Genomic DNA, 14,365 nt, shown 5'->3' with positions numbered 1-14,365 from the left:
GGACTCAGCTCCAATAAAAGGAGTTTAAACAGGACTGCTTTTGCCCTGTTGCCCATTACTGGACACAGCCCAGATCACCCCACCCAGCCTTGGGAGTCCCCAGGCACTTTACAACTAGCTGCAGAAGCCGTGGGGAGAGATATCAATGGGCAGTTCCCTGTTCAGGTCTCTTACAAACCTCAGGAGGGCAGAGAGACCAGTACTGTCTGTAGTTTCATTTACCTAGCCAGGGGCTGGCAAGTGTTTAAAATAAAGAATAGTTAAGACAGGAGACAAGCAGCTTCTCAGCGGGTCCCCTTCCCCTCCTGTAGAGGATGGAATTTAGCATTAACAATGTTCCTGCCTGAGAAACCGCTTAAAAGGGACAGCGGGTAGCCCCAAGACTGGGGAAAGTGCACCCCACTGACTGTCAGTCTGCACAAACAGAGCTATTAGCCACTCTGTCAGCTCAGCTGGCTCAATTTGCTATTGTGCAAAACTTCTTTTACCAAGAGCTTCTGTTTACAAGCGTCTCCAAAAGGAAGTGGAAATTCAACAACAGCTCGCAGGCTATGGCTAAAAATATCAGGTTGATTACTGGGGAAAATTGCTGCATGTTGCTTTGCTAAACCATGTATCGAAGGACCAGCTCTTACATATTTCAAAGTAAAGCTGCATCAGAAGGGAATTTATCCGAGAAAAAACAAACAAACAAACAAACAAACTCTGCAATAAAGTCATTAAATGCCCCCCCCCCAAAAAAAAAACAACCCAAAACCAACAGTCCTCCCCCCTCCATCCCCCAAAAAGGCCAGAGTTTGTATTTTCCCCCATAAGGAGTGAGAAAGAATCCAAGTTCTTCTGCAGCAGAGCAGAAAGGGATACACAACAGACCTCACATTGGTTTAGAAAGGTAGAGCTGCATTCACTACAAAAATCTCAGAGACAGGGGCAGGGTACATTTAAAGCTCTAAAGTAAATTTGAGCACATTGTCTCACACATAGTACATCAAATGGGCTCCCACACACAAGAGGTAAGGTTTTAAATTGTAAAAATCTAGCTGCCCACAGCACAGCCATTAGTCTGTAACAAAGGCACCGCACCCTGTCTCTGCTTAGTCCTCAAGACTGCAGTTTAGAAACTGTCCTCAGCAACTGCTTGGGATAACAGACCTCAGCATGCACAAAACAGAGCCATGACAGTGGTGAGGTTCTCATTCACAAGTTGTGCCCTGGAAAGCCAAGGGGGTGATTCATCACTGTACTGGTGTGGCTCCTACAGAGGGACCCAGCAGTAAAAAGCCCCTTGGATCCAGCAGTGCAAGTCTGCCAAAATGTCCGTCTCTACACCCCCCCCCCCCCACCCATGCAGCAGTTTCCATTACTTTGTGCATTTAGTCTTTGCAGCTTGTCTCAAGTTGAAGTTAAATGCCGATGCCTTGTTGGATATGGAGGCCCATACACCTTATTTTTTTGCCCTCCAGAAGCTCAGCTGCCAGCTAGAATCTCTTCTAGCAAAGGAAAAAAAAAAAAGATACATTTGGTCTCTCAAGACACTGAGGCCTTTATACAGAAGATATAACATCTCCCCAGTTAAGAAGCCCCAGCAGGGGGCACCAGGTCTATCTTGAACCCAAAAAAATCAAGTCTATGATTCAATAAAAACCAGCTATGCTGGGTAAGGCAGAGCTAATCCCACAACCACAAGCTGAATAAATGCAAAGTTCAGGCAAGAACAATGAACTTCTCAGGTATGGTTTCACATTATTGCTCTTGGACGGAGAAATGAAATTCATTTCTCATTCAGACTCTAACAACCTAGTGTCGTTTTTATCACCAGGTCTCCAACATAGACTACTTCCCATGTCCTGGTTTCAGACGCATAACAGCTTGGTTCAATATTTTCATCAGCTTCGCTTCAAATTGATCACTTGCAGCTAACATATAAAACAGAAGCATGAAGTTTTGTAAAACTGAGGTTTGGAAAGACTGTTTATGGCTTCTTGAATGATTTCAGCTAAGGACAAACAAACACCCCTCCCCGCCCAACAACAACACCCCACCACAACAAAAGCCCAAATAAATTAAAGGCAAAATAAGTACTAATGCAAAGAAACCTTCCCCCGACATGGGGAGGTCTCCACTTAAAAGTTGTGTTGGGATTTTTCTTCATTCTTTTATAGCCTCACATTGCACCTAAGAACTGGTTTTATTACTATTCAATTATGTGGTCAAAACAGGAATGGCACTAATGTAAATATAGCAACTGAATGCAGCTTACGACAGCACCTCTAGGCAACTGTGTTACTGCAAGCTGGGAGAAAAAGACAAGAAAATCTATACACACTTTAATGCAAGAATAAATAATTATACTAATGGGGTTACCATGGCATTTATTATATTACAGTCCAGCTGGATCCTATAAAACAGCCAGGCTGGTCCGAGCACATTGCTATATGCCATTCAGGGAAAACATTCAACAAACATACAGCTAATAACATTTCAGAAACAGGAACATTAGTTCTAAGGACCAAGCAGTCACTCGCCAAATAGACAGTCTTCATGAACACACGCAGCAAACCAAGCAAGTCTACCAGCACACATGCAAATGGTGTGTAAATATAACAAGATATCCAAAAGGCACATATACACATCCCAAGAAGGGAGAGGATTTGTTTAGCTCAGGGGGGATCATAGTGAGCCCTGGGACTCAAATAAAAAAAAGGAAAGGAAACCTAGCTCAATGAGGCACAGCTCCCAGATCCAGTACTTGTACTGCCTGGGAGGAAATCTCCTACCAGATAGGGAGTTAGTTCTTCCCCAGAGACAAGACCCAACAGTACTAATCGGCAGAGCAACCCTGCTGCAGGAGGGATGCGTGGGCTGGGGAATTTCAGCTCAGTGGGTTTAAGCTGAGAAAGGAACGGAGAGAGCAAAACCATATTTTCACACGGGAAGCTAGTTGAAGCCCTAGGGAGCAGCCTCCTCCGAAATCTGGGGCAAGGCACAGTTCTGCTGCACAGGCCCCAAGCACAGGGGAGATGGAGACCTCATCTCTACCAGGACGAAGTGCTGGTATGTTCAAATCTCCTATTTCCTGGGGCCTTACAGAAGCTCCAGCATGGGTGTGGGGCGGGAGGGGAAATGATGGAAACAACACCTGCCCCTTACACAACCCCAGCACAGCACCTGTCCCTGCTCCCCGGCACCTGGGGGACATCTCCCGTCCTACTGCACCATCTCAGGGCCCAGGGGTAACAGAGCACTACTCGTTTGGCTCCAAAAGACAAAAAGCTAGAGATGGGGCAGGGAGCGCAACTCCCAGCACGGGTGGTCCCGACCTCCTCGGGGTGCACCCTGCCTAGAGGGCGGTCGCAGCACCTAGGGGCCCGAGGACTCGGGATGTGCCTGGGAAGCAGGCGGGCAGAAGAAGCGGGGCAAGGAAGGGCAGGGCCACCCGGCAGAGCGGAGGCGGCGGCGGCAGGCACTCGTGCCCTCACCGGACGTGTCCCACATGTTGAGCTCGATGCGCTGCTTCTCGATCTCGAAGCTGGCCGTGTAGTTCTCGAACACGGTGGGCACATAGTTCTGCGGGCGACACAGGACACGCCGTCACGGCCCGGCCCGGCCCGGCCCGGCCCCGACCCCCAACCCCCGACCCCCGGCCCCCGCCCCGCTCCGCACCTCGGGGTAGCAGTCCTTGGCGAAGACGTGCAACAGCGCGGTCTTTCCGCACTGCGTGTCTCCCACCACCACGATCTTGCAACGGGCCAGCTGGCTCTCCATGGTGCCGCTACGCGCCCCGCATCGCGGCGCAGCCTGCCAGGCCGGCGGGCAGCCGAGTGGCTTTAGCCGGGCCAGCCTACCCGGTAGCCGCGCCCACGGCGCCGCCCGGGCACCAACCAGGCGCGGAGCCGCAGCCGGGCCGGGCCCGGCCCCGCCTCCTCCGCCCCCCGAGCTGCGGCCGGGCGGAGCCACTGCGCCGCCCGCGGGCCCCGAGCGGCAGCACCAGCGCCAGCGCCGGCGCCCCCCGCGCAACCCCGCCTCAGCCCCGCGCTCGCCCGGCGCCGCACCAGCGCAGGCCGGCGCTTGCCGCAGTGCCGCCGGCGGCTCCCGCCCCCCGAGCGCCGCGCTTCCCGCCGCAGGGGGCGAGCAGGCTGTGCAGAGCACCCCGCGGGCCCATCCCTCGCAGCCCCGGGGTGGGGGGGGGGCTCCTTGTGTCACCCCAGGGGGCAGGGATGCTACCAGGGGCCGACGCGGCTTTTCCCCCGATGAAGCAAACCTCGTGGGGCACTGTGGTTGTGGCAGGAGGGCTTGCCCCCCCAGCCCCTTCTCTTCTCTGCATTGGAGCTCAACTCATTTATTCTTCCACAGGGCATTTTGGCACCAAGGCTGGAGGGATGCACGCCCGTACCCTTTCTGCGTGGAGGCAGCCTGCTGCCAGGATCTGTTAGAGCAGTGTTTCTCAACCTTTTAAGCAGCAAGTACCCTCTAACTTCTGAAAATGTTAATAAGTACCCCAATGCTCAATTTTCCAGGGGATTTTATTTTTACAGACTAACGTGTGCTGTATGTTGGAAGAAGGGCCATGTATATAAGGCCATGATATGAGAGATGTCTGATCTGGTGTGGGTAGGGTTGCCACTTTTTACACCAGGGGTGCACAGCTCAAGTATGTACCTGGGCTAGAAGTGCTGTTGCCCAAAGCTAGGAGGGCTGAACCCAGTGCCGTGCAAAGCACAGCATGCCAAATTATTACTGGGGAATTTTAATGCACAGCGCACCAAATTTTTTGCCATAGTTTTGAGAGAAAAAGAGGGTGAGAGAGAGAGAGTGTTGGGGTACCCGCGTACCCCCTGCCTGTGTCTCGCGTACCCCCAGGGGTATGCGTACCACTGGTTGAGAAACTGTTAGAGGGCCAGCTGGAGTGGCACTGCAGGGTTGTTTTTTTAATATAATATTTTGTTTCCAACGGCCAAATCAAAGCCCAAAAGTCAAGTTTCAAATCTGGACTGAGCAGAGCTCATCAATCTGGGTAGCTCTACCACCAGGCAAATATCCTCCCTCAGACCTGTCAGTCAGGGGTTTTGGGTACTCCCCATATCCTGCCTGCAAGCCCCAGGCCCAGGGGCCTTGGTGTTCAGATGCTCCCTAGTTTTGCTTACTCATAGCCAAAAGGCTGAGGAGAAAGCTGGGTGAAAGCACAAGCGCAGTCCCCTCTTGCCACAAAATTGTGCAGTCATATTTCCACATTTGAGGAAACTTGCAAAAGTCAGCCTGCCCAGAGTGCAAGGGACAGACCTCACCATATAACTACACTTGATCTTAGCATGGTATTAGTCCAAAGCCAAAAGACGCTGCAAATGAGACTCACAAGGACTTGTGAAAAATAACGGTTTTCCCAGACAACTGCAAAATAGAAATCGGCCCAGCTGCCAGAAATCCACCCTTGTGCTAGCTCGAGGCACAAGCAGTTCTTAATGTCGGAAGGGCTTGTCCACACATGGGATTTGATTCTGAGGAAGAAACTGTGTGAATTTAAAGCGAAATAACTGTTCCTGATTGACTCCCTGTATGGATGTTCTTATTCTGGGATAAAAGCACTTGTACAGAGAGATCATCAGGAATAGCTCTTACAGAATAATGTAAGCAAGGCCTCTAAGCACTAAGATAGAGTTGCCTAGAACATCTCCCTTTGCATAGCACCGATGGCATTAATTGAGAACCTCTAAGGACCGGACCTGATAAGGAGGACATCTTTGTGTAGACAACATCACAAGAAAACTGGAATTGTCAGCTCTTTTAGTTCATGTTTATGCAGCAGCCAGTGCAACATTGAGGGCCCCAATCTTGACTGTGCCATTGGAGCACTTCGTCAGTACAAATACAAGTAATAATGATTGTAATAAAAGGCAGCATTATAAATGATGACTGGGAGATCATTTTGTAGGTCAAGGCCTCTCCACTGCATCCAGTGGTGTTTCTTCTTCTGCTGCCCCAAGGTACAGAGTGGTTAGGAAATGTGCTGTGACATAAAAATATCAGCAAAAATGAAACAGCTTTCAGTTCTCAAAACTTTCCTTCATATGTTTTGGGTTGCCAGGAAAACACAGATAACCATAGCTGAACATTATTAGCCATTTTTTTAATGTTTTGGTTTTCAGTGGCTGAAATCAGAAAAGATATGATTATTGCGTCTTCAGTTAAAACCGAAGTAAGAAGAGATTTTCTTATGGAAATTTGCTTTTTGACAAAAGAGACTTTTTTTTAATTGAAGAGAAATTCAAACTAAAATATCACCCAGTTCTAGATACAAATCTAAATAACCCTACATTTGTAATAGGATGCATCAAGGAGTATCTGCATTGGTCCCAGGGCAGACACAGCTGCTGATATTCATTGTAGCCCTGTACAGCGTTTGGCAATTTCTGCTCTCTGGTGGTGGACTATTTCTCCCTGAGTATGGTCAGCACATCCATAAATTATATGCACCACTTTTAATTAGCAGTTATTGAAAGAAAAAGGGCTCCTTCTGTGTTAATACCTTGCTGGCTGAGTTATGGAAAGATTTACCATAATGGCAAACTTTAATTTGTCAGCAACAAGCTGTCACAGAACGCAGCAAAAAGAGAGACACTGAAGATGCAGCAAGTCTGAAGAAGCGAAAATTAACATGTTTTGTTAGCAGAACTGTGAGGTTTATTAGTGGATTGGTGGTAGCCATTTGTTACTGCCCAAATCATGGTTATTTTTCATGAATATTAGGGCTGTGCATGGGTTGGGGGAGAATAGAGAACTAAGACAAACCAGGAGCCCTTTGAAAGCTGTTCATTGTAACAGGGCTCCTAACCAAGTACTAAAGGGGAGTAGGATCCCAGAGGCGGGCTAACACAGGCAAAGAGCCCTGGAATAAAGTGGCTGCCCATCCCAGGTGCAAGCAATGACTGACAGGCCTGGGGGCAGAAGTGGAAAATCAGGTGACCCCAGAAGAGACTTATAATAAGCACAAGGCCTGAGTCAGTGGGGACAGTCTGGCTGTAGGAGCATCAGGAGGCAGAGCTCCAGGAGAAAGCCAGGTCAGGTGGCCTAGAGGAAAGACTCTGAGTTGCAGGAGACTGGGAAGGAACCCTCCATCCCAAATGGAAACAGGTAAGTTCCTTGGTCCTTTGGGGTAGGGCTTCTGCAGGGCAAGATTAATCCTGGGAGGCCATGGGGGTAAGCAGGGACCCTTAGTGTAGAGCCTTTGCCAAGGTGGTGGCCCAGGGGGGCAGAGCCAGCCCTAGGGGTGTGCAGGGCCTGGGGCATATCAGCCTGTGTGGGGCCTGTGGGGCAGGGTGGTGAGCAGCTGGAGCAGGGTGGGGTGATGAGCGGCCAGAGTGCAAAGCCGGTGGTGCACAGCAGCTGCGCAGAGTGGTGGCGCCCTCGGCAGATGCCAGCTTCACTGTCCACAGGGCCCACAACAGTTGCCCTGATTTGTCTGTCGTCTCCCCCCAACCCCCCCCCCCCCCCCCCCGCATGCAAGGGATGGCTCTGCAGGGGGCTGCAGTATCCCATACCCTGCAGAAAGACTATTACTGTCTCACAGAGGGCAGAGATACAAGACAGCAAAGACAGGGGCACAAGCTCAGAGCTCACAAGGGTGAGATGGGGCCAAGGAGTCTGGAGCCTGTGAGCTGGAGCTGGGGCTGGGGAGCTTGCAGTCCAGTGGACCCCAGCCCCTGGGCTCAGCAAGAATAAAGTGGGACAAGGCCAGGGGACTTCAGCCTAGACCAGTGATTTCCAACCTTTTTTTAAAGATGAAGATCACTTGTTGAAGTAAAGGGAAATCCAGGATCTACTGCGTCCCTACCCGCCTCACCCAGCAGGTCAGTCTGGGTGGTGGGGGGCAGACTGAGGCCCCCGCAGTGAGGGAGGGAGTGGGGTAGCGGTGAGTGGGTCCCTGGCCAGGCCGGGCTGGGTGAGGGTCAGAGCCTGGGTGGATCGTTCAGGCATACAGGGGGGCTCCCGCCGCAGCTTGCACCCCAGCGGAGGCGCAGGGGGCACGTGCCACCGCCCCCCCCATCTGTGTGCTGGGCAAGGTGGCTGCCACTGCACTGGGCTTTGCACCCCAGACCCCGCTGCAGGTTGGAGCTTGGGACACAAAGCTGGGGCACAAAGACCAGCGCACAGCAGCATCCACCTCACCCTGTGCACAGATTGGGGGGGCACATGCTCCCTAGGCATTCACCGGGGCATGTGCACCAATCCTTCCCTGGCCTGCCCATGGGGCCTGGCCCCATTCACTGGGTGGCAGGGGGTGTGGAGGGGGATCATCCCACTTGCCTGGCCCGGCCTGGCCCCAGCAGCAGGGCAGCCCAACCACATGCATTCTGCCGCTCCTACGTCCCGCTGCTCCTGAACTGCAGCCCAGGCATTCCCAAATGTGGAGCCTCTGACAGCCAATTTCAGTCTGGAGGGGCTAGCCCCCCCAAACTGAGATCAACTGTCAGGGGCTCCCCAGTCAAACTGGATCAACTGGTTGGTAACCATTGGCCTAGATGAAGGCCTACCATCCAAAACCTCTTTGCCCTCTAGGGGGAGCCTACCTGTCAACTTATAACTAGGGACCTACAAAAACTGCAGTTTTGCAATTTTTGCAGAAACTGTGATTTTGGGCAGGCTCTGTGCTTTCGGTGGGCTTCCTTGTGGGGGGGAGAAAAACTTATTAAAGTTTTCCCAGGGGGAAGGGGGGGACAGGAAAAGATTGGATCCATGAATCAGGAAAGGAATATGGGAGACAGTAGAACCCCCAACAGTCAAGGAAATGGTGTGTGGCTGTGGGGCCACTCCCCTGCATGCCAAGGAGGGCAAGGCATGCAATGGGGCCAGGTAAAAGAAAAATCTACCAATTATATCATGTTGACACGATAAAGAAATGGAAAGAAAGGGAAGCTACATTCATAGTGCCCTATCCAAACCAACTAGAATTGGGATGTCAGATAAGGCAGCATGAGAGTCAAGTCCCAGTAACCCTGGGAGACCACCTAACAGATACCCAACAAACTCAATTGGAGCAGATAGTGCAGGAGTTCACTGTACAAACCTCAGGGGAGCCCAGCTAATAGAACATCACATTGAGATGGCTCCTAACAAAGTTGTGAGGGAAGGCTGGAGAAGTATCCTCCAGTGGCTGCAAGGGTGGTGAAAGAGGAAGTGCACCAAATGTTAGCTCAAGGTATTCAAGAAATGTGGACTGAGTGGCAAAGTCCTATGGTAATGGTCGCAAAAAAGTATGGAACGATGTGTCTCTCCATAGACTTCTGGAAGGTGAATGAGATGGCAAAGTTTGATGCCTACCCTGTACCTCAGGTTGAGGTCCTGATCAAGTGGATTGGGGGGGTTAATTTATCTCAACCCTAGACCTTACAAAAGGGTTCTGGCAGAACCCTCTTGAGCACCAGTCCCAAGAGAAGACAGCCTTTGCCACTCCATGGGGCCTATATGAGTTTGTCCGAATGCTTTTCAGGTTATGTGGGGCAGTAGCCATCTTTCAATGGCCTATGGACAGAGTATTAGCACCTCACCAAAATTATGGGGTGGCTTATATTGATGACATAATAAACTTTTCGCTAGGATGGGGGGAGGACCTAAGAGTCCTGTAGCAGGTTGTCACTCAGTTCTTTATTTTTCCTGGGGCAAAATCGCTCTCACACAGAAGCCCAATGTCCATAACAAAGCTGGTACTTAACAAACAACCAAACACTCAACAAAGGGTTAACTCACACTTACAGTCCTTTCTTGGACCCAGAGAGAGGATAGCAAGGCTTGCAGTTCAGCTTGGTGCTCCCTGCTTAGCATCATCCTCTTGGCACCACCCACATGGATGCACATGATGTACACACATTCACTTACTGGAACATCTGCCGGACTCACAAACTGCTTGTATACAAATGTTTGCCCAGAGCCTGAGTCTATGAGTCCAACCACATCGATATCCCTGATCTTTACTGGGACCACATATCCTCTTGGGTCTGGGCTCCCCCATTTTGCCTTTGAGACCAAGGTATGGGAGTATCCATAGTCCATCTGAGGGCAGTCTCAATATCTGTGTCCTTTCTCCCCACATTGGAAACACATCATCTGCACCTCCTTTTCTCTGCCTAGGCTGTGGGGATGTCCCCAATGGCCTTCTTCTCCTGGCACCCTGCTCAAAGGCTCTCCTCCTGTCTGGGGCCTTGGGGAAGATGGAGGTAATGTTCATATCAGAAGCCTCCCTAAACCCCCAGCTGGTTTGCCACAGAGCCCCAGCTTCCTTGGGCCCATTAGGCTGCCAACTTCCCCGGGGTTCCTGGCAGTCCAACTCCACCCCTGTGAAGTCTTATACCCTCTGTGTGGCTTCCTCCAGGTTGGCCACCTAGGGGTGATGCATCCATCTACGGCAGGGGTGGGCAAAATACGTTCCGTGGGCCAGATGCGGCCCGCCAGGCCATTCTATCCGGCCTGCAGGGCCCCAAGAAAATTAGTATTTATCTGCCCCTGGCTGCCTGTCATGCAGCCCTTGATGGCTTGCCAAAACTCAGTAAGCAGCCCTCTGCCTGAAATAATTGCCCGCCCCTGACCTATGGGCTTTTGCTGGGAGGATGGTGCAGAAATGTTCCATTGCCACTAGTTCCACAACCTCTGCAGCCAAGCAAGACCCTGGGTTGAGCCATTGGGTGCATACGTCTTTAAGCTTCTGAGCCATGGCCTAGAGCCACACTTTTGGGTCCCAAGCCTCCGATCAGAACTGGCAGCAATAAGCCTCCTCCATAAGTCCCAGCTGGTCCTGTATGGCCACTTTGAGGGCCCTATAATCCTGGGCTGCGTCTGCTTCCATGGCCCAGTAAGCAGCCTGTGGCTCCCCAGTTAATAACGGGGCCACTCTCACAGCCCACATCCTAGGGCTACTGATACGCCTGTGCCACCCATTCAAATGTGGTAAGAAAAACCTCTGGATTGTCTGCCAGTCCTATCTTTGTGAGGACTCCTTCCTCTAACTTTGGGGAACCTAGTAACTCTCCCACAAGGGTAGGGGTCTGCCTAGCACCCAGTTGCTGTTTCAGGAACTGCTGCTGCTCTCATTGAAACTGCTGTAGTTGCTGCTGTTGCTTCTGCTCTCTCTGGAACTGCTGTTGCTGGGTTTGGAGCTGTTGAAACAGCTGGTGTTGTTGCTGCAGCCCCTTCAGCCATTTTAACAGGGTTCTGGTCTCTATGGCTGGTGTTGGAGTTTAAAATGCCCAAGTTCACCAGCACATGTAGTAGGTTGTCACTTGGTTCTTTATTTTTTCTGGGGCAAACTCACTCTCACACAGAAAACATTATCCACAACAAATCCAGTACTTAAACAACCAAGCACTCAACAAAGGGTTAACTCACAGCTATGGTCCTTCCCCAGACCAGAGAGAGGATACCTTGGCTGGCTCTGCTCTTGGCACTACCCTTTTCCCCCTTCTTCTCCAGCTCTGCTCCCTGGGAACTTTTAACTTCCTTCTGACCAGATGCTCATTGCTCTCAGATGCTCCCCCTGCCCTCTAGCAGGCAGGTTCTCACTTTTAAACACCCGCAGCTGTGCTCCCACTCTTGAGCCATGTGCCCAGTTACAAGCCCTCAGAGCAGCCCTAAGAGAACCAAGGGGAGCAGGCTTGACAGCCAACCCCCAAAAGTGCTCACTGGTATAGCAGGGACCCTCAGTGTAGAGACCTTCCCAGGCTGTGACCCAGAGGGCTGCAGGGGTGCGCTATCCCATGCCTGGCAGAAAGGCTATTCGGGTCTGACAGAGGGCAGAAATAGAAGACGGCAAAAACTAGGGCACAGCCCTAGAGTTTGTGAGGGTGAGGCCAGGGGCTGAGGAGTTCAGAGCCTTTGAGGGCCAGAGCTAAGGCCTAGGAGCTTGTGACAATAGACTCCAGGCCAAGGGGCTCAGCTAGAGTACAGTGGGACAAGGCTAGAGGGCCTTAGCCCCAGGGATGTAAAAATCATTTTTTTTAAATCCTTTAACCTCCTCTAATTATATTGGTTAAATTATTAACTGATAGCAGGGCAGCTGGACACAGCTGCTGCTGTGGGGCTCCCAGAGTCCTTTGACTGGGCAGGTGGGGGGGGGCAAGCCCAGCCAGATAACACAGCCCAATTGAAGCCCTGCCTTGGGAGAGGGGAGGGAGCATCTGTGAACAAGCAGCTAATTGCTTAATTGATGAGTCATTAGGCTGCTGGCTGTTTTCCTCTTAGGCTATGGGTACTAGTCCCCCTCCTCCTTCCCTCCTTCTCCTCCCTCCATTGCTCCTGCCTGCCCTGCTGTTTCCTGCTGGGGTGGGGTGGCTTCTCTTCCCTCCCTTCCCTGCTAGACTGGGGGTAGTGGGGAGAGCTAAAGGATAATTGGGAAGGTAACTGCTATCACTGCACTTATTATCAGTTAAACATGATTAAACATTTAACCTTTCACATCCTTACTCAGCCCAGACAAGGACCTACCATCCAAAACCCACTTTGTGGTTTTGGGGGCAGCCTCACTGTCAATTTATGACATCAAGGCATAGCAGGAGAGGTAACAGGGTAGGATTGAGGGGCCAAAGTCATGGCCAGGAGAGGTAGCTTCACCACCCCAGTAACAAGTGCATTAGACTCATATGCTCACAGATAGTAAAACCAGGAGAATTGCTGTGACCCGCTAATCCAGAGATGTCCAACCTGTGGCACTGGTGCCACAAGTGACAGGGGCAGGCTGTGTGTGTGGCATATGGTGAATCAGGGAGGAGATAAGACAGCACAGCAGCAGATAGGGCAGGGAGTGGAAATCAGTGCAGCAAATTGGGCAGGGAGTACAGGGAAGGAAGCAGAATAGAACCGCAGATGGGGAAGGAGATCAGAAGGACATTGGGGCGGTGGGGGGCAGGGCTAATTTTTGGCGCACCTGCAAAAAAAGTTGGCTCTGGCTGCTCTAATCTGACTTCTAGCTTCAGCCTTCAGCCACTTGGGCTTGTTACTGCTTCACTCCTGAGAGAAGGGAGAAGTTTACCCTACACCCAGTCCCTCAGCCCTCATAGCACCTCCTGCCCTTCTAACTCAAGAATGAAGGAAACTCATTGACTTCCCAACCTCTGCGGCTTTTCCAGAGTGAACCCAGAATACAGCAAATGGGTAGGGCTAGATCCAAAAGGGTATTTTAAGGACCCAAATCCTACTTGGGTGTTTGGTTCCCTATTTATTTCAATGGGAAATTTATTTCATTTGGGATTAGGCACCTAAATAGTTGTGTAAATCTGCCCTTAGGCCTTTGTGCAGAAAGGAGGGACAGCTTCTCAACTGCACCATGTGTCCCAGTTGGTGGAATCCACCTTTTGGCCAGGCAACATCCACTCCAGAAGATGCTGGACATCATATTTGAAGCAGCTGGGTGAATGAGGCTTTGCTTCAACACTTCCAAATGTGCATCCCTGCATATCTACTGCAGGAGGAGTAACTCTGTCTTCGCCACCACCATCAAGACCCAGAGTGAGCCCATGAGTTACCGGAAGGATAGCAGGAGCTATCCTGACCTGGGCACACCCACTGGCCATCGGGAAAGACAGATGCCAGAAGAGATCATCTGTGGGATCGTGCAAGACACCCACAAATTTGGCCTCTCTGCTGGCCACCTGGCAGAAGACTCATGCCCTAAACACGTTCCTCATTCTCTACATCATATTCATCCTGAGAGGCTTAGCAATCATCAAGACACCTCTCAAGAAACCAGATGGTGAAATCAAAAGGTTCCTAAAGTGGATGAACTTGCCACTGTGGGCCAGCAATGAGATCAGGCACATCCCCTACTGCAGGGAGATGCTAATATCCTTTGCATGGGGGACCTCTGTGGCATCATACCCATGCCTTCTGCCTCCTGACCTGCCTCAGTAATCTGATCAACAGCATTGCTGCCAGTGCCCTGAAGGAGACCACCAAGAGGAGGATCACCAGGCCACCATCCAACAAAGACCTGGCCACATTCTTGAGTGGATGCTAGAGAGCAAGTTTGTGTGAGACTGTGGGGGCTTTGTCTCACTGTGGACCTAAACGTGCAGTTTAGGAAGCACATCAGCTGCTGCTGAACACAGTGCAAGAAGCAGCAGGAGCTGGGAGTCTTACTGCTCCCAGCCCTGACTGCCAAATACATCACTGTCACTCCCTGCCTCCCCTCCCACCCGCACAGCATCAGGACATACCTGGAGAAGTTTCTGAAGGACCCTGGGTGAGACAAGTACATTAGCAACCTGAAGGCAAAACACGAACAAGGCAAAGTCTTCAAGGTCATCAAAGTGAGATGCTAGGAACCACTTCGTGCCTTGTGGGAACTTAACATGCTTCACAGACTGGTGTTTCATTCATCAGGCCT

At 51.2% G+C, this 14,365-nt stretch overlaps 1 protein-coding gene across 2 annotated transcripts in view; it reads right to left on the bottom strand.

Moving 5' to 3' along the window:
* Window positions 1-3,851, bottom strand: part of RND2 (Rho family GTPase 2) — a 37,794-nt gene extending 33,943 nt beyond the window's left edge. The window contains exons 1-2 of one of the 2 annotated variants that reach the window (XM_019500292.2): window positions 3,664-3,851; window positions 3,480-3,567 (exon numbers count right to left, since the gene is read on the bottom strand). In XM_019500292.2, the coding sequence (XP_019355837.1) occupies window positions 3,480-3,567; window positions 3,664-3,765 (190 nt within the window). In that variant the 5' untranslated portion in view covers window positions 3,766-3,851. The remainder of the gene's footprint in view (window positions 1-3,479; window positions 3,568-3,663) is intronic. The other variant, XM_006266363.4, reaches the window with a different exon arrangement.
* Between the last annotated feature and the right edge of the window lie 10,514 nt (window positions 3,852-14,365).

Source organism: Alligator mississippiensis, chromosome 4 (assembly GCF_030867095.1).
Source record: "Alligator mississippiensis isolate rAllMis1 chromosome 4, rAllMis1, whole genome shotgun sequence".
Lineage (NCBI taxonomy): Eukaryota > Metazoa > Chordata > Crocodylia > Alligatoridae > Alligator > Alligator mississippiensis.
This window is presented reverse-complemented; position numbering and strand designations above follow the sequence as displayed.